Below are 24,933 nucleotides of genomic sequence, written 5' to 3'. Positions count from 1 at the left end.
ACTTTTACGTTCAAGTACCAGTGATAGTCACACACACAAAAAATGACCAATTCTTGTAATACGACTTTTCCTAGAATATTCTGACTTTATTTTGTAATATTCTAACTTTATTCCTGTAATATTTTAGCTTTATTATTGTAATACCATAACTTTATTCCTTTAGTTTGACTTCATGCTTGTGATATTATAACTTTATTCCCATAATATTTTGACTTGAACATTAGAACATTTTCTTTAATATTTTGACTTTATGCTAAAGTTATTCTCTTCTTTTATAATATGAAACGCTTCCTTTTTCATGAAAGTTTGAATTTGTCCCTTAATATTATCATAAGCTTTTATTGTTTTAATATTCTGACTTCTGGTAAGATCTAATTTTGCACTGAATGTTGTGACTTGAATGAATGATTATACATTATATAATATTTTGACTTTACATTGCAACTTTATCCTCATAAAATGACTTGTTTAGTATTTTTCATTCTTTGAAGGCATTGATGAAAGTGTCACTATGCTACTTTTCCACTTTAGAAAAACTCAACTCACTTTCTGTATTTCTATTGTTGTTCTTCCAGCTTCCCAACGTGAACTCTCAGCTGGAGAAGATGAGCGATGTGTTGAAGACCGACCTCAGCGCCATCGTGCACAAGGTCAACTTGTTTCTATCAACTCTGAAAACAACCATTTGACCGTTGTTTGTTTGTTTACTCATCAGGGCTACGCCTCCTTGAACGACACTCCTTATATGGTCATGGTGCAGACCAGAGGTGTTGTGGACAGTAAGTCGTTTGTTGACATCTGCTGGTGTTTGTGAGCAGCAAGTCGTGGTGTTTCTGATCACCAAGTTGAGGTGTTTGCTGCTGCAGAGGTGCAGAGTCTGCTGGACGACATCGGCAGCAACATCAGCAGCTTTGCCAAAGTCTTCCCGGTGCAGAAGTCGCTCGCCAACTTCACCATCTTCATCAACCACGCCCACGCCAAGATCGAGGACCACTACCCCGACATCGACCAGATGGACTTCTACAGGTCACCACACACACAACACAAACATTTTCCACATGTAAAGCGACTTTGGGTACTTAGAAAAGCGCTATATAAATCCCAGTTATTATTATTATTATTATTTACTGTACGTGTCTTCATGTTTGATATCGTGCGGGTCAGATAAGGAATCTATCAGGTTTTTAAACCGTTTAAATGAAATATCATTGTTGAATAACATTGTACAGAAATATGTTTCATTATGTTTTTTTTTTATTAACAAGATAACATTTTACAAATATGTTATTTTAATTTTTAAGTAACGTAACATTTGACAAAGATATGTTTTATTTTACAAGTAAATATTACATTTTAAAGCAATATTGTGTATTTTATATCTAAATAACAAGAGAACATTTGACCAAAATATGTTTTTTTTTTACTTTTAGATAACAGGAAATAGGTTTTATTTTATTTAAAAAATAATGAGATAGAATATGCAAATAAATGTTTTGTTAGTTTTTTGTAGATTTTTTTGTATTTCAGTTTATTTTATTTTACTGTATATCATTGTTGAAAATATATTTTATTTTATTTTCAAATAGTTTAGTTTTTTTTTTTTAAATTGTATTGTTTACAGTACTATGTCAAATGAAAAATGTTAAATGAATAATACTGTAATTTAGTATTTGATTGTATTTTTAAATAACATTTCAAAAAGATTTTACATGTTTTCTTGAACTGTATTTTTCTTGTTTTTGAATAACTTGATTAATATCACATTTATTTATTTAAACCTGTAGATTTCATTTGACAGAAATATGTTTCATTATATTTTTTTATTAACAAGATAACATTTTACAAAGATATTATTTTTGTTTTTAAGTAACATAACATTTTTCAAAGATATGTTTTATTTTACCGGTAAATAATATTAAATTTTAAAGCAATATATTTTATTTTATATTTAAATAACAAGATAATATTTTACCAACATGTGTTTTATTTTACCGGTAACTAATATTACATTTTAAAGCAATATATTCTATTCTATATTTAAATAACAAGATAATATTTTACCAACATGAGTTTTTTATTTTTAAATAACAGGAAATATATTTGATTTGATTTAAAAAATAATTAGATAGAATAAGCAGTGATACTACAAAGAGATATGTTTTTATTTTAGATGTTTATGTATTTCAGTTTATTTTATTTTACAATATATCATTGTTGAAAATGTATTTTATTTTATTTTCAAATAGTTTAGTTTTTTTGTATTGTTTACAGTACAATGTCAAAAGAAAGAAAGAATAATACTGTAATGTAGTATTTGATGGAACTTTTAAATAACATTTCAATAAGATTTTACATGTTTTGTTGAATTATACTTTTCCTATTGTTGAATAACTTCATTAATATAACATTTATTTATTTTAAACCTTTACATTTCATTTGACAGAAATATGTTTCATGTATTTTCTATGCAGTATCCTGTATTTAGTCATTTGTTTTTAAATAACAAGATCACATTTTACAGATATGTTTGTTATTAGTAAAAAATAAAAAAAGATAATATGTATATAATAGATATTTATTTTGATTGACAAAAAAATAGTATTTTATTTTGAAAATATATTTTGGTTTTATTTTCAATTTTTTTTTCCTTATTTGAAATGCATTTTTTACAGTACAGTGTCTAATTATAAAATAAGAATAATAATGTAACCCTTTGTAGATTTATGTTTTGTTTTACTTATTAATTTGTATTTTCAAATAACATTACAATACAATTTTACAAACATGTATTGTTAAGTTGAATACAATTATTCCTGTTTGAAATAACTTGGTTAATACAACATTTATTATTTTATAAACATTAAGATGACATCTTACAGAGCTGTGTTTTCATGTTTTTGTATGCAGTATCATATTTCTAAAATCATATTTAAATAAGGTTTTAGTGATTTGTTTTGTTTTATTTTACATTTTTAGTCAAATAGTGAAAATCGTGTCAAAGCTCTTTGAGTACCTTGAAGGTAGAAAAGTGAAATTTACAATTTTCATAATTAATAAATAACAAGCCATTTCAAAACAATATGTTTTATTAAAATGTTCAATAACATTTGACCAAGGTGTGTTTTTCATTTTTAGATAACAGGATAACATTTTACAGAAATATGTTGTATTTTATTTGTAAAATAACAAGATCTATATATAGTTTATATTGATAGACGTTTTATTTTGATTGACAAAAAAAACATTTTATTTGACATTTTAATTTAGAAAATATTTTTTATTTTATTTTCAATTGTGATTTCCTTTATTTAAATGTTTTTTTTGTTGTTGTTTTTTTTTGCGGTGTCTAATTTTAAAATAATAATAATGTAACATTTTGTTTTGTCTTACTTATTGAATTGTATTTTTCTAAATAACTTGATTAATACAAAAATGTTTTTATTTAAAGGTATTTTAAACATTTATATGAGATTTTCTAAGGATATATTGTGATGGGTTTTTTTACGCATTATCTTAATATAATATGTTTCATTTTATTTTAAAATAACTTTTAGATAGTCTGTAATTGCAGCAATTTAATAAGCTTTTTCAAATCACTTGATTATTTTGTTACATTTCGCATATATTTGTGCCATGTTTGTTATTGTTAGTAATGATATGATGACATGTATTATGTATTTAATGATGCAGGAAGTGAATCATTGCTGACTTCCTCAGGTGGACGTGCTGCGTGGCCATGTGCTGCATGGTGGTCTTGGTGCTGGCCTTCAACTATCTGGGCCTGCTGTGCGGCACGCTGGGCTACGACAAGCACGCCTCGCCCACCACGCGGGGATGCATCTCCAACACGGGAGGAACCATGCTGATGGCGTAAGGCCGTGTTGCGTTCAAGTGCTTCTGTGGGATGAGATGATGGATTATTATTATAACTGTGGTGTGCACAGGGGCGTGGGCTTCAGCGTCATCTTCTCCTGGGTGCTGATGGGCCTGCTGACCACCATCTTCCTGCTTGGAGGGAACATGGAGAAGCTCATCTGTGAGCCCTTTCACACCCGGGAACTCTTCAAGGTGACAACAGTACCTTCTCCACACCAACATGTGACAATAGTACCTTCTCCACACCAACATGTGACAATAGTACCTTCTCCACATCAATATGTGACAATAGTACCTTCTCCACATCAACATGTGACAATAATAGCTTCTCCACATCAACATGTGACAATAGTACCTTCTCCACATCAACATGTGACAATAGGACCTTCTCCACATCAACATGTGACAATAGGACCTTCTCCACATCAACATGTGACAATAGGACCTTCTCCACATCAACATGTGACAATAGTACCTTCTCCACATCAACATGTGACAATAGTACCTTCTCCACATCAACATGTGACAATAGGACCTTCTCCACATCAACATGTGACAATAGTACCTTCTCCACATCAACATGTGACAATAGTACCTTCTCCACATCAACATGTGACAATAGGACCTTCTCCACATCAACATGTGACAATAGTACCTTCTCCACATCATTATGTGACAATAGTACCTTCTCCACATCAACATGTGACAATAGTACCTTCTCCACATCAACATGTGACAATAGTACCTTCTCCACATCAACATGTGACAATAGGACCTTCTCCACATCATTATGTGACAATAGTACCTTCTCCACATCAACATGTGACAATAGTACCTTCTCCACATCAACATGTGACAATAGTACTTTCTCCACATCAACATGTGACAATAGTACCTTCTCCACATCATTATGTGACAATAGTACTTTCTCCACATCAACATGTGACAATAGTACCTTCTCCACATCAACATGTGACAATAGTACCTTCTCCACATCAACATGTGACAATAGGACCTTCTCCACATCAACATGTGACAATAGTACCTTCTCCACATCAACATGTGACAATAGTACTTCCTCCACATCAACATGTGACAATAGTACCTTCTCCACATCATTATGTGACAATAGTACCTTCTCCACATCAACATGTGACAATAGTACCTTCTCCACATCAACATGTGACAATAGTACCTTCTCCACATCAACATGTGACAATAGGACCTTCTCCACATCATTATGTGACAATAGTACCTTCTCCACATCAACATGTGACAATAGTACCTTCTCCACATCAACATGTGACAATAGTACTTTCTCCACATCAACATGTGACAATAGTACCTTCTCCACATCATTATGTGACAATAGTACCTTCTCCACATCAACATGTGACAATAGTACCTTCTCCACATCAACATGTGACAATAGGACCTTCTCCACATCATTATGTGACAATAGTACCTTCTCCACATCAACATGTGACAATAGTACCTTCTCCACATCAACATGTGACAATAGTACTTTCTCCACATCAACATGTGACAATAGTACCTTCTCCACATCATGTGACAATAGTACCTTCTCCACATCAACATGTGACAATAGTACCTTCTCCACATCAACATGTGACAATAGTACTTTCTCCACATCAACATGTGACAATAGTACCTTCTCCACATCATTATGTGACAATAGTACCTTCTCCACATCAACATGTGACAATAGTACCTTCTCCACATCAACATGTGACAATAGGACCTTCTCCACATCAACATGTGACAATAGTACCTTCTCCACATCAACATGTGACAATAGTACCTTCTCCACATCAACATGTGACAATAGGACCTTCTCCACATCAACATGTGACAATAGTACCTTCTCCACATCAACATGTGACAATAGGACCTTCTCCACATCATTATGTGACAATAGTACCTTCTCCACATCAACATGTGACAATAGTACCTTCTCCACATCAACATGTGACAATAGTACCTTCTCCACATCAACATGTGACAATAGGACCTTCTCCACATCATTATGTGACAATAGTACCTTCTCCACATCAACATGTGACAATAGTACCTTCTCCACATCAACATGTGACAATAGTACTTTCTCCACATCAACATGTGACAATAGTACCTTCTCCACATCATTATGTGACAATAGTACCTTCTCCACATCAACATGTGACAATAGTACCTTCTCCACATCAACATGTGACAATAGGACCTTCTCCACATCATTATGTGACAATAGTACCTTCTCCACATCAACATGTGACAATAGTACCTTCTCCACATCAACATGTGACAATAGTACCTTCTCCACATCAACATGTGACAATAGGACCTTCTCCACATCATTATGTGACAATAGTACCTTCTCCACATCAACATGTGACAATAGTACCTTCTCCACATCAACATGTGACAATAGTACTTTCTCCACATCAACATGTGACAATAGTACCTTCTCCACATCATTATGTGACAATAGTACCTTCTCCACATCAACATGTGACAATAGTACCTTCTCCACATCAACATGTGACAATAGGACCTTCTCCACATCAACATGTGACAATAGTACCTTCTCCACATCAACATGTGACAATAGTACTTTCTCCACATCAACATGTGACAATAGTACCTTCTCCACATCATTATGTGACAATAGTACCTTCTCCACATCAACATGTGACAATAGTACCTTCTCCACATCAACATGTGACAATAGTACCTTCTCCACATCATTATGTGACAATAGTACCTTCTCCACATCAACATGTGACAATAGTACCTTCTCCACATCAACATGTGACAATAGTACCTTCTCCACATCAACATGTGACAATAGGACCTTCTCCACATCATTATGTGACAATAGTACCTTCTCCACATCAACATGTGACAATAGTACCTTCTCCACATCAACATGTGACAATAGTACTTTCTCCACATCAACATGTGACAATAGTACCTTCTCCACATCATTATGTGACAATAGTACCTTCTCCACATCAACATGTGACAATAGTACCTTCTCCACATCAACATGTGACAATAGGACCTTCTCCACATCATTATGTGACAATAGTACCTTCTCCACATCAACATGTGACAATAGTACTTTCTCCACATCAACATGTGACAATAGTACCTTCTCCACATCATTATGTGACAATAGTACCTTCTCCACATCAACATGTGACAATAGGACCTTCTCCACATCAACATGTGACAATAGTACCTTCTCCACATCAACATGTGACAATAGTACCTTATCCACATCATTATGTGACAATAGTACCTTCTCCACATCAACATGTGACAATAGTACCTTCTCCACATCAACATGTGACAATAGTACCTTCTCCACATCAACATGTGACAATAGTACCTTCTCCACATCAACATGTGACAATAGTACCTTCTCCACATCAACATGTGACAATAGTACCTTCTCCACATCAACATGTGACAATAGTACCTTCTCCACATCAACATGTGACAATAGTACCTTATCCACATCATTATGTGACAATAGTACCTTCTCCACATCAACATGTGACAATAGTACCTTCTCCACATCAACATGTGACAATAGTACCTTCTCCACATCAACATGTGACAATAGTACCTTCTCCACATCAACATGTGACAATAGTACCTTCTCCACATCAACATGTGACAATAGTACCTTCTCCACATCAACATGTGACAATAGTACCTTCTCCACATCAACATGTGACAATAGTACCTTCTCCACATCAACATGTGACAATAGTACTTTCTCCACATCAACATGTGACAATAGGACCTTCTCCACATCAACATGTGACAATAGTACCTTCTCCACATCAACATGTGACAATAGTACTTTCTCCACATCAACATGTGACAATAGTACCTTCTCCACATCATTATGTGACAATAGTACCTTCTCCACATCAACATGTGACAATAGTACCTTCTCCACATCAACATGTGACAATAGTACCTTCTCCACATCAACATGTGACAATAGTACCTTCTCCACATCATTATGTGACAATAGTACCTTCTCCACATCAACATGTGACAATAGTACCTTCTCCACATCAACATGTGACAATAGGACCTTCTCCACATCAACATGTACTTCAACTTTGCTCTGTATTGGTCTGGAACTCCACAGGTGGTGGACTCACCGTACTTGGTGAGCTCCGAGTGGAAGAACTTCATCCCAGGCTACATGTACAACGACTCTGAGCTGGAGCTGAGTGCAGAGAGCTTGTACAGGTGAGGACGTCTCACCCTAAAGCAGTTCTGGGCAAATGAAGACCCGGGGGCCACATGAGGCCCGTTAAGCTTTTCAATCGGGCCCCCCGGATATTCCCAAATCATTGTTTTAGATGTTTAAGATGGAAAGTGTAGCTGCCATAATGATGTGCAGTCATGTTTTCTAATGACCTTCAACTATTGTTCTGCCTCAGTTATTAAGATTACTTTATTTAGTGTGTGTTTATTTCCGAGTCATTTCAGTCGGTTCTGTTAAGTGAGCTGTACCTTTAAGAAACACGCAGATAGGTCACGTGTTTAGACTCCGGAAGGATTTCAGACAGGTGCGCACAACTCCGCTTCATTCCTTGTTTCTCAGCAACCAACTATCACATCTTATGCTGTTCGTGGCATCGTTGGTATGCACCCATATTTAATGTTTATAGTACACAATTAGTCATATTTAGCTGTAAAATGTGTGTGTTTTATGATGTTAGACGATCTCTGATTGCATTACCTGTTCATGTCGGCTAACTTTCATTTGTTGTCATCTGCCGCCATCGAGTGGACGTTTGTTGTACTGTTACTTAAGACAGTTTAAACCAGGGGTGTTCACACTTTTTCTGCAGGCGAGCTACTTTTCAATTGATCAAGTCGTGGGGATCTACCCCATTCATATATATAATTTACATTTACTTATTTATGAAATATATGTTTTTGTTAACAAGTTAAAGGTGTTTAATGATAATGCAAGCATGTTTAACACATATAGTTAATATTGTTAAAAAATTAAAGGTGTTTAATGATAATACAAGTATGTTTAATACATATAGTTAATATTGTTAACAAGTAAAAGGTGTTTAAAGATAATGCAAGCATGTTTAACACATATAGTTAATATTGTTAAAAAATTAAAGGTGTTTAATGATAATACAAGCATGTTTAATACATATAGTTAATATTGTTAACAAGTTAAAGGTGTTTAATGATAATACAAGCATGTTTAACACATATAGTTAATATTGTTAACAAGTTAAAGGTGTTTAAAGATAATACAAGCATGTTTAACACATATATTTAATATTGTTAATAAGTTAAAGGTGTTTAAAGATAATACAAGCATGTTTAACACATATAGTTAATATTGTTAATAAGTTAAAGGTGTTTAAAGATAATACAAGCATGTTTAACACATATAGATTAATTTCTTTCATGAAGACAAGAATATAAGTTGGTGTATTACCTGATTCTGATGACTTGCATTGATTGGAATCAGACAGTGGTGCTGATAATGTCCGCATTTTCGAATGGAGGAGAAAAAAAGTCCTCCTTTCTGTCCAATACCACATGAAAGTGGTTGGTTTTTGGCATCTTATTTGTCCAGCTTCCATACTCCTTTGTATACACTTTACAAGAAATACATTGTCGGCAAACTCCGTAGCTTGCTAGCTTGTGCACGCCAGCTTTCTGAGACTCTTATTTTGTTAGCGCAACTGTGCAACTGTGCAGTCGGTCTTTGGAGTTTTGATGACAGGTACGGCGCCAGAGTCTGTTGAAATAAAGTGTTTCTCGCCTTCCTGTCGGTAATTTTAATGAGCTGGCAGCAGCCAGCGTCATCTCAGAAGACCCTCGGGTGCCGTGAATGTCAATCAAGTGACGAAAGTGACGTCATAGTGAAGATTTATGATCGCTCATTTTTAGGACTATTTTTTTAATGCCTGGCTGGTGATCGACTGACACACCCTCCGCGATCGACCGGTAGCTCGCGATCGACGTAATGAGCACCCCTGGTTTAAACAGTAGAAAGCTCATATGTCACGGATATTATTAATCATAACAACACATACAGTGTTGTGTGACAAAGTTAAACTTAGATTTAATTCAAATGCAATACTTGATAATCTGTGGTCTGTGATATGACATTATTAAGTTCATTTAATTCATGCATTTACATTTACAATGTTTGTGTCCTACAGTTTCACCCTTGCAATTATCAATAAACCTGGCCTCCATCAGTCAACCTGGTGTTCAGAGTTTTGATAAGCGGAAGGTGTTGAACTTACTGCCTTCGTGTACAAGTGTGCTTAAGGAAGGCAGGATAACTATACCAAGTATTTCAATGTTTGGAATCTGCGCTTTTGCTTGATATACTCGTTAATATGGTAATGTAATTAGTTACTATGGTCATGTAATTAGTTACTATGGTCATGTAATTAGTTACTCTGGTCATCTAATTAGTTAATATGGTCATGTAATTATTTACTATGGTCATCTAATTAGTTACTATGGCCATATAATTAGTTATTATGGTCATCTAATTAGTTACTATGGTCTGCTAATTAGTTACAATGGCCATCTAATTAGTTAATATGGTCATCTAATTAGATACTATGATCATCTAATTAGTTACTATGGTCTTGTAATTACTTACTATGGTCATCTAATTACTTACTGTGGTAATCTAACTAGTTACTATGGTCATCTAATTAGTTACTATAGTCATCTAATTATTTTCCATGGTCATCTAATTACTTACTGTGGTAATCTAACTAGTTACTATGGTCGTCTAATTAGTTACTATGGTCGTCTAATTAGTTGCTATGGTCATCTGATTAGTTACTATGGTCATCTAATTAGTTACTATGGCCATCTAATTAGTTATCATGGTCATCTTATTAGTTACTACAGTAATCTAATTAGTTACTATGGTCATCTAAGTAGTAACTGTGGTCATCTCATTAGTTAATATGGTCATGCAATTATTTACTATGGTCATCTAATTAGTTACTATGGCCATATAATTAGTTATTATGGTCTTCTAATTAGTTACTATGGTCTGCTAATTAGTTACAATGGTCATCTAATTAGTTAATATGGTCATCTAATTAGTTACTATGGTCATCTAATTAGTTATCATGGGCATCTAATTAGATACTATGGTCATCTAATTAGTTACTATGGTCTTGTAATTGCTTACTATGGTCATCTAATCAGTTACATTGGTCATCTAATTAGTTACTATAGTAATCTAATTAGTTACTATGGTCATCTAATTAGTTACTATAGTCATCTAATTACTTACTGTGGTAATCTAACTAGTTACTATAGTCCTCTAATTAGTTTCAATGGTCATCTAATTACTTACTGTGGTAATCTAACTAGTTACTATGGTCATCTAATGAGTTACTATGGTCATCTAATGAGTTGTTATTGTTATGTAATGAGTTATTATGGTTATGTAATGAGTTACTATGGTAATGTAGTTAGTTACTATTGTAATGTAATTAATTACTATGGTAATGTAAGTCACAGCAGCTCAGAGGAGGCACCAAGCAGTGTGGGTGGGAAGTGTTTCCACAGTGAAATGTAGAGATGCGCGGATAGGCAATTATTTCATCCGCAACCGCATCAGAAAGTCGTCAACCATCCGCCATCCACCCGACCTAACATTTAATCAGAACCGCATCCGCCCGCACCCGCCCGTTGTTATATATCTAATATAGACGATGCAAGGCATTAGTGAGGTTATAAAGCTTTTGCCTGTTAAAGAAAGGAGACTGATCCAATGCAGCACAGACATTCGCGTGCCACGCTGTCACGGCCCAGACGCACACCAGTGCGCAATCATATGGGAGCCGCGCTGAGCGCACCTCCAAGCGCGTCTCGCTGCCGGCGACGGCCGGGTATGGTCCCGACGCTCCAGCGCCATCCATTTTCAGGGCTATTTGATTCGGCAGGTGGGTTGTTACACACTCCTTGTCTATATCAACCAGGGTGAGCCCCACCCCTTTCGTGAGCGCACTGCGCCTGGAGTGACCCCTGTTACGCGCCCCCGGCAACGGGGGTGGCGGGCAGGTAAGCTGCGCGGGCGGAGCGCGCGGAGTGACCCCTGTTACGAGCCCCCGGCCACGGGGGTGGCGGGCAGGTAAGCTGCTTACCTGCTGCGCGTGACGCCGGCCGCGGCGGGGTGTCGGTGCGGTGGGCGCGGTGGTGAGCCTGGACGTGCGTCGGGCCCTTCTCGCGGATCGCCTCAGCTACGGCTCCCGGTGGGGCCCTCTCGGGGGAAGGGGCCTCGGTCCCGGACCCCGGCGAGGCGTCCCTTCTCCGCTCCGTAAAAGTGTCCATCTCTTCTTTTTTTTTTTTCTTCTGTTGTGGCATATGCTGCAGGTGCCTGCTCGTTTTTCGTATGTGGGTAACAACATTTAACTATGTATATATATTTCCGAATTGGTTTAACTGCCACCCGCCTGAATCTATTTAAAAACTTTTTTTTTTTTTTCAACCGCCCGACCCGACCCGCGGATAAAATCTAATTTTTTTAAATTTCATCCGCCCGATCCGCGGATAATCCGCGGACTCCGCGGTTGTGCCCGCAAACCGCGCATCTCTAGTGGGTGTCAGGGACAGACGTGGAAGGAGATTTTTACAACAAAGTTCTAAAACTTAGTGATCAGATAAATCAGATTGTAGGTGTGTTTTTTTTACCCTTCATGTTCATATTTCACTGTGTTTGTTGCATTTTTGTTGTGTTTCGCTTGATTGTAAAATATGTGGATGGAGAGGGGGGTGACGTTCATATGTTGTCAATATTCACTGTTTTATCCTTTATAGTTAATATTGTAACATTCTTTATTTTCATGTACATTCTGGGTGTAAACATTTTTTAATTCCATTGTTTTTTAAGGCGGTCTGTCATAACGTTTTAACAATGGAACATTAGTTGCATGAGCAGATAATATCAAAGTTGAAAACATGTGACATTTCCTGACAACATTGAGTCAGAAAGATGAAGTATGCACATTATTCCCAGGCATTCGTGGGCCACGTTAAATGACATGTCGGCCCGGATCTGGCCCCTGGGTAAGAGTTTGACACCTGTGCACTAACCACTGTTCCACCGTGCTGTCCTCCACTTGTAACATTGAATAATAAATGAATTTCATTATTACATACACTGAACAAAAATATGAATGCAACACTTTTGTTTTTCCTCCCATTTTTCATGAGTTGAAGTCAAAGATGTAAAAAATGTTTAGTGCGATGACTCCTTTCACATTTTTCAACCCATTTCAAGCGTTCCACTGTCAAAACATTCCTCTTAGTCAGGACAAAAAACTTGAAAAATTCCCGTTTTTTTTCTGAAATTCCTCAACATTTGTCAATTAAAAAAATGTTAATACTTCAATATTTCTTGCCCGATTCAAACAATTCCAACACCAACCAATTCAACTCAGTCAGAACATTCATGCTCCTAATTATTTAAAAAAAATCTCGCTGTTCCCAAAATTCCCGAATTTCCAGGAAGTTCCCATTTAAATGAATTATCCATTTTTCACAATTCCACAATTGCCACATTTTTCAACCGATTCAAACCATTCCACCTTCAACACATTGAACTCATCCTATACATTCTAACAACTATTTTTCCACGTTGAACAAATTTCCAGGAATTCCTGTTTTTTTTTCTAACCTTATGTCCAACATTTTTAGTGCGATGACTCATTTCACATTTTCCAACCCATTTCAAGTGTTCCACTGTCAAAACATTCCTCTTAGTCAGGACAAAAAAATAAATTGGTTTAAGGACTCGAAAAATTCCCAGTTTTCACAAAATTCCTTAATACCATTTTTCAATTAACAAACTGTTACTACTTCAACATTTATTGACACATTTAAACAATTCCAACACCAACCAATTCAACTCATTCAGGACATTCATGCTTGTAATAATTTTCAAAAAATCCCGCTTTTCCCAAAATTCTAGAATTTCCAGGAATTTCCCATTGAAATGAATGGGACATTTTTCCAAGTTCCACAACTCCCACATTGTTCTTACGATTCAAACCGTTCCAACTTCAAAATATTCAGCCTCTTCAGGAATTGCGTGCTCCCTTTCAACACTTATACACAATTCCCGGATTTCCTAGAAATCTTCAGTTTCAGGGACATTTTCCCCATTCAAAATGAATTATCCATTTTTCAAACTTCCACGATTCCCACATTTTTCAACCAATTCAAACCATTCTACCTTCAACACATTCAACTCATCCTGGAAATTCTAACAACTATTTTTCCACGTTCAACAATTTTTTTCTAACCTTATTTCCAACATTTTTTAGTGCGATGACTCCTTTCACATTTTTCAACCCATTTCAAGCGTTCCACTGTCAAAACATTTCTCTTAGTCAGCACAAAAAAACAAGTTGGTTTAAGAACTTGAAAAATTCCCGGTTTTCACAAAATTCCTTAATACCATTTGTCAATTAAAAACTGTTACTACTTCAACATTTCTTGACACATGTAAACAATTCCAACATCAACCAATTCAGCTCATTCAGGACATTCATGCTCCTGATCATTTTCCCCAAAAATCCAGCTGTTCCCAAAAATTTCCGAATTTCCAGGAAGTTCCCATTTAAATGAATAGGACATTTGTCCATGTTCCACAATCCCCACATTTTTCATACGATTCAAACCGTTCCAACTTCCAATTATTCAGCCTCTTCAGGAATTGTGTGCTCCATTTCAACACTTATACACAATTCCCGGATTTCCTAGAAATCACAGTTTTAGGGACATTTTCCCCATTCAAAATGAATTATCCATTTTTCAAACGTCCACAATTCCCACATTTTTCAACCGATTCAAATTATTCCACCTTCAACACATTCAACTCATCCTGGAAATTCTAACAACTATTTTTCCACGTTCAACAAATTTTCAGGAATTCACGTTTTTTTTCTTACCTTATTTCCAACATTTTTTAGTGCGATGACTCCTTTCACATTTTTCAACCCATTTCAAGTGTTCCACTGTCAAAACATTCCTCATAGTCAGGACAAAAAAATAAGTTGGTTTAAGAACTCGAAAAATTCCCAGTTTTTACAAAATTCCTTAATACCATTTTTTTAATTAACAAACTGTTACTACTTCAACATTTCTTGACACATTTAAACAATTCCAACACCAACCAATTCAGCTCATTCAGGACATTCATGCTCCTAATCATTTTTTTTTAAATCCCGCTTTTCCAAAATTCCCAAATTTCCAGGAAGTTCCCAATGAAATGAATGGGACATTTTTCCAAGTTGCACAATTCCCACATTTTCAAACCTATTCAAACCATTCCAACTTCAACATATTTCCCTCAATCTGGGTATTCAAACTAACACTTTCCCAAGTTCCACACCTAATTCCAGTTTTCCTGGAAATTCAAACTCCTCAACATTCAAACTATTCTTACATTCATACTACATTCTGTCACCATTCTACTTCAACTTCAGCATTGGAGCATTCACATATCTTCTAGTTGACACATATTATTTCCGAGCTTTCACAGGACATATTTAAAATAATGTGTGAGCTAGAGCTCCTGGATTAGGAGCTCTAGCGCCACCTGTTGCATGTTTATCGTTCCAGTTTTAGTAGACGTACTTTGGGGCTAAACTATTGAAAGTGTAAATGTAATGCAGCAGAGTTATTTTTTTTCTCCATAATGTCAATCTAGCACCATTTTGCCCTGCAGACAACTTGATATTACTGTCTTTGTCATGTCCGTGGCCGTGAGAAGCTGCAGTCTAATAAACCCCCTTTTTTAACTTCAGCTTCCATCATCTCGTTAAGTCTAATGCACTTCCTGTCCTGTGGTGTTAACATTTGTGTTTGCTCCTTATCTCTTTTCAGCACCTGCAAGGAAAACAAAGGCATCTACTCAGCCATGCGTCTGGACAAGATCTTCAACGTCTCTTCTTTCCTGAATGCCACAGTGGTCAGTGAACGCAACATTGGTACCCTGCAAGGGCTGGACAATTAATCAAATTTAATAAAAAGAGAATACAATGATTTGCAAATCCTTTTCAACTTATATTCAATTGAATAGACTGCAAAGACAAGATATTTAATGTTCGAACTGGAAAACTTTATTTTTTTGCAAATATTAGCTCATTTGGAATGTGATGCCTGCAACATGTTTCAAAAGAGCTGGCACAAGTGGCAAAAAAGACTTATTTGGAACATCCCACAGGTGAACAGGCTAATTGGGAACAGGTGGGTGCCATGATTGGGTATAAAAGCAGCTTCCATGAAATGCTCAGTCATTCACAAACAAGGATGGGGCGAGGGTCACCACTTTGTCAACAAATGCTTGAGCAAATTGTTTAAGAACAACATTTCTCAGCCAGCTATTGCAAGGAATTTAGGGATTTCACCATCTATACTCCTTAATATCATCAAACGGTTCAGAGAATCTGGAGAAATCACTGCACGTAAGCCATGATATTACAGACTTTGTATCCCTCAGGCGGTACTGCATCAAAAGGCGACATCAGTGTGTAAAGGATATCACCACATGGGCTCAGGAACACCTCAGAAAACCACTGTCAGTAACTACAGTTGGTCGCTACATCTATAAGTGCAAGTTAAAACTCTACTATGCAAAGCCAAAGCCATTTATCAACAACATCCAGAAACGCCTTGTCTTTGCAGTCTATTCAATGGAATATAAGTTGAAAAGGATTTGCAAATCATTGTATTCTCTTTTTATTTACCATTTACACAACGTGACTACTTCACTGCTTTTGGAGTTTGTAATGTTGATTTCGAATGTGCCTTCTCCCTATTATGAAAATATAAGAATAAAAAAAACAATTAATAGGCTGGGCCGCACAACGTGGATGCAAATTCCGGAGTTTGTGGCGGTGAAACAGATGAGAAGTGAATGAGTGAAAAAAGACCACGTCTATTAGACATGTGGGATGTCACCATGGTTGCTATTATTGTTTGACACAACGCTGTCACGAGGGAGGTGCTGGACATTGAGTCCAAGTGGACCATGTTCCGCACCTCCATTGTCGAGGCGGCTGATTGGAGCTGTGGCCGCAGTCCTACAACCCGCTGGTGGACACCGGCGGTGAGGAATGCCATCAAGCTGAAGAAAGAGTCCTATCGGGTTCTTTTGGCTCAGGTACCGACAGGCCAAGCGGTGTGCGGCTTCAGCGGTCGCGGAGGCAAAAACTCGGACATGGGAGGAGTTCGGGGAAGCCATGGAAAACGACTTCCAGACGGCTTCGCAGCGATTCTGGCCCACCATCCGCCGCCTGGGGGGACAGTGCACTGTCAACACCGTGTATGGTGTGCTGCTGACCTCTACTGTGGCTGTTGTGGATCGGTGGAGGGAATACTTCGAAGACCTCCTCAATCTCACCAACATGTACCACCACAGATTCCCCAAGCAGGACCTGGGGAATCTGTGGTGGGCTCTCCTATTTCTGGGGCTGAGGTTGCTGAGGTAGTTAAAAAGCTCTTTGGTGGCAAGACCCCGGGGGTGGATGAGATCCGCTCGGAGTTCCTTAAGGCTCTGGATGCTGTGGGGCTGTCTTGGTTGACAAGACTCTGCAGCATTGCGTGGACATCGGGGGCGGTACCTCTGGATTGGCAGACCGGGTGGTGGTTCCTCTCTTTAAGAAGGGGAACCGGAGGATGTGTTCCAACTATCGTATGATCACACTTCTCAGCCTTCCCGGTAAGGTCTATTCAGCTGTACTGGAGAGGAGGCTACGCCGGATAGTCGAACCTCGGATTCAGGAGGAACAGTGTGGTTTTCGTCCTGGTCGTGGAACTGTGGACCAGCTCTATACTCTCGGCAGGGTCCTTGAGGGTGCATGGGAGTTTGCCCAACCAGTCTACATGTGCTTTGTAGACTTGGAGAAGGTATTCGACCGTGTCCCTCGGGAAGTCTTGTGGGGAGTGCTCAGAGAGTATGGTGTATCGGACTGTCTGATTGTGGCGGTACGCTCCCTGTATGATCAGTGTCAGAGCTTGGTCTGCATTGCCGGCAGTAAGTCGGACACGTTTCCAGTGAGGGTTGGACTCCGCCAAGGCTGCCCTTTGTCACCGATTCTATTCATAACTTTTATGGACAGAATTTCTAGGCGCAGTCAAGGTGTTAAGGGGATCTGGTTTGGTGGCTGCAGAATTAGGTCTCTGCTTTTTTCAGATGATGTGGTCCTCATGGCTTCATCTGGCCAGGATCTTCAGCTCTCACTGGATCGGTTCGCAGCCGAGTGTGAAGCGACTGGGATGAGAATCAGCACCTCCAATTCCGAGTCTGTGGTTCTCGCCTGGAAAAGGGTGGAGTGCCATCTCCGGGTTGGGGAGGAGACCCTGCCCCAAGTGGAGAAGACCCTGCCCCAAGTGGAGGAGTTCAAGCACCTCGGAGTCTTGTTCACGAATGAGGGAATAGTGGATCGTGAGATCGACAGGCGGATCGGTGCGGCGTCTTCAGTAATGCGGACGCTGTATCGATCCGTTGTGGTGAAGAAGGAGCTGAGCCGGGAGGCAAAGCTCTCAATTTACCGGTCGATCTACGTTCCCATCCTCATGAGCTTTGGGTTATGACCAAAAGGACAAGATCATGGTTACAAGCGGCCGAAATGAGTTTCCTCCGCCGGGTGCTGGGGCTCTCCCTTAGAGATAGGGTGAGAAGCTCTGCCATCCGGGAGGAGCTCAAAGTAAAGCCGCTGCTCCTCCACATCGAGAGGAGCCAGATGAGGTAGTTCGGGCATCTGGTCAGGATGCCACCCGAACGCCTCCCTAGGGAGGTGTTTAGGGCACGTCCGACCGGTAGGAGGCCACGGGGAAGACCCAGGACACGTTGGGAAGACAATGTCTCCCCGCTGGCCTGGGAACGCCTCGGGATCCCCCGGTAAGAGCTGGACGAAGTGGATGGGGAGAGGGAAGTCTGAGCTTCCCTGCTTAGGCTGCTGCCCCCGCGACCCAACCTCGGATAAGCGGAAGAAGATGGATGGATGGATGGACAATGCTAGTATGCATAATCAATAATCAATAAACTCAATAGAAGAAGTAAGGAATCCACTGATAAACACAAAATAATATCAGGGAAATTGACATAAATGTGAGTGAAATGTTGTCATTGAGAGGAGAACAGACATTTATTTGGGAAAATAAAGAGTCCGGTAGTGCTCACTTGTCGCCGACACATTCCCAGCCGTCATGAACTAAACAATGGAGCTAAAACTACATGAACCATCATACACACACAACACACTAATAAGTACCATCATACACACACAACACAAACTAACAAGAACCATCATACACACACAACACAAACTAACAAGAAGCATCATACACACACAACACACACTAACAAAAACCATCATACACACACAACACAAACTAACAAGAAGCATCATACACACACAACACATCACATCTGCTTGTGTTGCTATAACAGCATCATCATCATCTAGAAACTGGTCCCAACTTGAGCTTGCTCTTTTTTTGTTTACATCCTGGGGTTAAAGGCCTCACCTTTTCTCCTCCAAACATCAATCAATCAATCAATCAATCAATGTTTATTTATATAGCCCTAAATCACTAGTGTCTCAAAGGGCTGCACAAGCCACAACGACATCCTCGGTACAGAGCCCACATAAGGGCAAGGAAAAACTCACCCCAGTGGGACGTCGATGTGAATGACTATGAGAAACCTTGGAGAGGACCGCATATGTGGGTAACCCCCCCTCTAGGGGAGACCGAATGCAATGGATGTCGAGTGGGTCTGACATAATATTGTGAGAGTCCAGTCCATAGTGGATCCAACATAATAGTGAGAGTCCAGTCCATAGTGGGTCAGCAGGAAACCATCCCGAGCGGAGACGGGTCAGCAACGCAGAGATGTTCCCAACCGATGCACAGGCGAGCGGTCCACCCCGGGTCTCGACTCTGGACAGCCAGCACTTCATCTATGGCCACCGGACCTGTGTGTCTCCCCCTCCACAAGGATAGGGGGGAGCAGAGGAGAAAAGAAAAGAAACAGCAGATCAACTGGTCTAAAGGGGGGTCTACTTAAAGGCTAGAGTATACAAATGAGTTTTAAGATGGGACTTAAATGCTTCTACTGAGGTAGCATCTCTAATTGTTACCGGGAGGGCATTCCATAGTACTGGAGCCCGAATAGAAAACGCTCTATAGCCCGCAGACTTTTTTTGGGCTCTGGGAATTACTAATAAGCCAGAGTTCTTTCTTGCCGGGACATATGGCACAATACAATCGGCAAGATAGGATGTAGCTAGACCGTGTAGTATTTTATACGTAAGTAGTAAAACCTTAACGTCATATCTTAAGTGCACAGGAAGCCAGTGCAGGTGGGCCAGTATAGGCGTAATATGATCAAACTTTCTTGTTCTTGTCAAAAGTCTAGCAGTCGCATTTTGTACCAACTGTAATCTTTTAATGCTAGACATAGGGAGACCCGAAAATAATACGTTCCAGTAATCGAGACGAGACGTAACGAACGCATGAATAATAATCTCAGCGTCGCTAGTGGACAAAATGGAACGAATTTTAGCGATATTACGGAGATGAAAGAAGGTCGTTTTAGTAACACTCTTAATGTGTGACTCAAACAAGAGAGTTGGGTCAAAGATAATACCCAGATTCTTTACCGAGTCGTTTTGTGTAATTGTTTGGTTGTCAAATGTTAAGGTGGTATTATTAAATAGGTGTCGGTGTTGAGCAGGACCGATAATCAGCTTTTCCGTTTTCTTAGTGTTGAGTTGCAAAAAGTTAGCGGACATCCATTGTTTAATTTCATTAAGACACGCCTCCAGCTGACTACAATCCGGCGTGTTGGTCAGCTTTAGAGGCATGTAGAGTTGGGTGTCATCAGCATAACAGTGAAAGCTTACACCATATTTGCGTATGATGTCGCCTAGCGGCAGCATGTAAATACTAAAGAGTGCAGGGCCAAGAACCGAACCCTGGGGGACGCCGCACGTTACCTTAACGTAGTCCGAGGTCACATTGTTATGGGAGACGCACTGCATCCTGTCAGTAAGATAAGAGTTAAACCACGACATGGCTAAGTCTGACATACCAATACGTGTTTTGATACGCTCTAATAAAATATTATGATTGACGGTATCGAAAGCAGCGCTAAGATCGAGAAGCAGCAACATAGATGACGCATCAGAATCCATAGTTAGCAGTAGATCATTAGTCGTTTTTGCGAGGGCTGTCTCCGTAGAGTGATTTGCCCTGAAACCGGATTGAAAAGGTTCACAGAGATTGTTAGACACTAAGTGTTCATTTAGCTGTTGTGCGACAATTTTTTTGAGGATTTTCGAAAAACAAGAAAACATTGGTATTGTGGGTATTGTGGCCAAACAGCTCCATTTTTGTTTCATCTGACCACAGAACTTTCCTCCAGAAGGTCTTATTCTTGTCCATGTGATGTCAGATGTAACAAAAATGGAGCTGTTTGGCCACAATACCCAGCAATATGTTTGGAGGAGAAAAGGTGAGGCCTTTAATGCCAGGAACACCATTCCTACTGTCAAGCTTGGTGGTGGTAGTATTGTGCTCTGGGCCTGTTTTTCTGTCAATGGAACTCGTGCTTTAAATAAGACAATGAAAAAGGAGAATTACCTCAAAATTCTTCAGGACAAGCTAAAATCATCAGCCTGGAGGTTGGGTCTTTGGCGCAGTTGGGTGTTCCAACAGGACAATGACCCCAAACACACGTCAAAAGTGGTAAAGGAATGGCTAAATCAGGCTAGAATGAAGGTTTTAGAATGGCCTTCCCAAAGTCCTGACTTAAACGTGTGGACAATGCTGAAGAAACAAGTCCATGTCAGAAAACAAACACATTTAGCTGAACTGCACCATTTTGTCAAGAGGAGTGGTCAAAAATTCAAGCAGAAGCTTGTGGATGGCTACCAAAAGCGCCTTATTGCAGTGAAATTTGCCAAGGGACATGTAAGCAAATATTACCATTGCTGTATGTATACTTATGACCCAGCACATTTGCTCACATTTTCAGTAGACCCATAATAAATTCATAAAAGAACCAAACTTCATGAATGTTTTTTGTGACCAACAAGTATGTGCTCCAATCACTCTATCACAAAAAAATAAGAGTTGTAGAAATGATTGATTGATATATATATATATATATATATATATATATATATATATATATATATATATATATATATATATATATATACGGTATATATATATATATATATATATATATATATACATACGTATATTTATAATGCAGTGACGTGCGGTGAGGTTGATGGCTGGTGAGGCACCGACTTCATCACAGTCAGATTTACAAACATATGAACCCTAAAGAGTATCTTATTCACCATTTGAATGGCAGCAGTTAACGGGTTATGTTTAAAAGCTCATACTAGCATTCTTCCCTGCTTGGCACTCAGCATCAAGGGTTGGAATTGGGAGTTAAATCACCAAAAATGATTCCCGGGCGCGGCGCCGCTGCTGCCCACTGCTCCCCTCACCTCCCAGGTGTTGAACAAGGGGATGGGTCAAATGCAGAGGACAAATTTCACCACATCTAGTGTGTGTGTGACAATCATTGGTACTTTAACTTAACTTTAACTCTACACATACAAACTGTAGCACACAAAAAAGCACATTTAATAAAAAAACGTTATTATGGTCTTACCTTTACTTATAAATGCGCCGCTGTTGTGCTGGATTAATGAACCCCCTGATGGGAGTGTTATATCAACTAAAGCCCTCACTTCAACTTTCCACGTGCAAGATTGAATCTATTTAAAAAAAGTGTAACCGAAGGTTTATAAATGTCGCCTATACTGTATGAAACTACAAAATAACAAACACGGAGGCTCCAGTTTACACGAGGACCACTTTATTTACCTTCTTTCAAAAACCTCCGCAACGTGACATCACTTCCGCTCTTAGCGCCTCCAAAATAAGAGCTCAAGGCATATACTGTATAACAGCGCATAACAGGAACTTAACATCACAAAGAGGAAAGCCCATAAAAAATAGGTTACAAAAGTAATTTAATAAGAAGCCAAAAAGTGCAAAAACAATAATGTTCGTGTTGGAGGAGTTGTGAATTAGGTACACCTGCGGTCTGCAGGTGTACCTAATGTTGTGGCCCTGCAGTCATTCACAACTCCTCCAACACGAACATTATTGTTTTTGCACTTTTTGGCTTCTTATGAAATAACTTTTTAAAATAGATTCAATCTTGCACGTGGAAAGTTTAAGTGTGGGCTTTAGTTGATATAACACTCCCGTCAGGGGGTGCCGTGCATTCTACGGCGGGGGTGCAGGAGGCGATCCTCAGCCAGTGCGTCTTTTGCAGCCGTTTTATGATCGCTCAGCACAAGAAATACTGTACACACATACAGTTGTTGACAAAATACACTGTACATTATATACCTCAGCTAACTAAACTATGGAAATGTATAATATAGTTCTTATAGCAATACGGTCTCACTGCACAGCAGACCAGCAGTTAGCCGAGTCCGTCCATTTTGAGGCACTGAGTGACGTGCCTCGACTGGCTGCTGTTCACCGCACCGTCTCTTCTCAGTATTCGAACGGCAAATGTGAAAATTCAGCGATTTTGAATAAAAATAATCTAAAACTAGTGAAGTTAAATGAAAAATAACTTTATAGTATAATCACTGGATACATTTAACAATTTAATATATATTTTTTTCTTTTTACATTTTTTTTCTTTCCATGATAGCAGGTGAGGCCCCGCCTCACCTGCCTCTAGTGACTGCACGTCACTGGTATAATGTGATGTGTTTGCAGTTCACAAAGGAGGTGGTGGCTCACCTGAGCAAGGTCAACATCGACCTGAGAGGAATCACCTTATTGGAAGCAGAAGGCAAGCAGAACCTTCTGGAATTCTCGGAGGCGGGACTTTCGGAGACGAACTACGCCGACTACCTGGAGGAGGTGACCCGGAAGCACAAACATGAATCATGTCATGGAGGAACGTGCGCGTTTAGTTGTGTACGCTAACAAGTTGTTTACCCCATAGACGTCTCTCGGCGGCCATCTTGCGGCAGTCCTGATCAAAAAGTCAATATGAAGAAATGGCACATTTACGCGGTTGTTAGGGTCGTGGTCGTTCACTGAGGAGAAGCTGAGATAAATCAGCTGTTTGCTTGTCTCGCAGGTCAACAAAGGCGTGACAGCGGAGGACCTGCTGCTGTTTGCCAAAGAGCTGGAAGCCCAGACGGAACTGATGGTAGGAAGACTACCTTCCATTTCTAATATTTGATATTTTCACTGTCAGGCCTGTGGGGTTCATTTCTGTATTTATTACGAAAGTTGTTTTTTTTTTACACTGAATTTTTTGCGTAGAATTTTTTTTTTACATCAAATTATGCTGACACTTTCATTGAAACATTGTTAGCAAAATGCCTGTTTAAAAATTCAGCGTAAAAAAAATTCAATGGACAAAAATTTAGTGTAAAAAAAAATCCAGTGTAAAAAAATTCAGTGTAAAAAAATTAAGTGTACAAAAATTAAGTGTATAAAAAAGGAATTGTAAAAATGAAAGCTTTCGTAATAAAGACATAAATTAACCTCCGTAGTTAGCGCTTGTTTGTCAAACATGCTTCCTTTCTAAAACTATTTTGACACTTAATTTATGTAACTGAATCTCCTGACGTTTAATTTTTGTGAACTGAATTATTTTAAATCAGTTATGCTGACACTTTCATTGAAACATTGTTAGCAAAATGCCTGTTTAAAAATTCAGTGTAAAAAAAATTCTAAGTACAAAAATGTTGTGTAAAAAAAAAATTCAGTGTAAAAAAATTAAGTGTACAAAAATTAATTGTAAAAATGAAAGCTTTCGTAATAAAGACACAAATGAACCTCCGTAGTTAGCGCTTGTTTATCAACGATGCTTCCTCCCTAAAACTATTTTGACACTTAATTTGTGTAACAGAATATTTT

General features: G+C 38.6%; 1 protein-coding gene across 15 annotated transcripts in view; it reads left to right on the top strand.

Annotated features, from left to right (window-relative positions):
• The window catches only part of prom1a (prominin 1a), a 224,551-nt gene that overhangs the window by 153,171 nt on the left and 46,447 nt on the right, over positions 1-24,933 (top strand). For all 15 annotated transcript variants that reach the window (XR_012050899.1, XR_012050898.1, XR_012050896.1 and 12 more), the window contains 9 exons: positions 576-650; positions 716-779; positions 867-1,026; positions 3,718-3,870; positions 3,945-4,068; positions 8,066-8,169; positions 15,832-15,916; positions 23,776-23,922; positions 24,146-24,217. Coding sequence is in view for 5 of the 15 variants with exons in the window: in XM_061976885.2 (XP_061832869.2) it covers positions 576-650; positions 716-779; positions 867-1,026; positions 3,718-3,870; positions 3,945-4,068; positions 8,066-8,169; positions 15,832-15,916; positions 23,776-23,922; positions 24,146-24,217 (984 nt within the window). In the remaining 10 variants the exon portion in view is untranslated. The remainder of the gene's footprint in view (positions 1-575; positions 651-715; positions 780-866; positions 1,027-3,717; positions 3,871-3,944; positions 4,069-8,065; positions 8,170-15,831; positions 15,917-23,775; positions 23,923-24,145; positions 24,218-24,933) is intronic.

Source organism: Nerophis lumbriciformis, linkage group LG16 (assembly GCF_033978685.3).
Source record: "Nerophis lumbriciformis linkage group LG16, RoL_Nlum_v2.1, whole genome shotgun sequence".
In the NCBI taxonomy this organism is placed as follows: Eukaryota; Metazoa; Chordata; class Actinopteri; order Syngnathiformes; family Syngnathidae; genus Nerophis; species Nerophis lumbriciformis.
The sequence above is the reverse complement of the archived record's forward strand: the minus strand, read 5'-3'. Positions and strand labels throughout refer to the sequence as shown.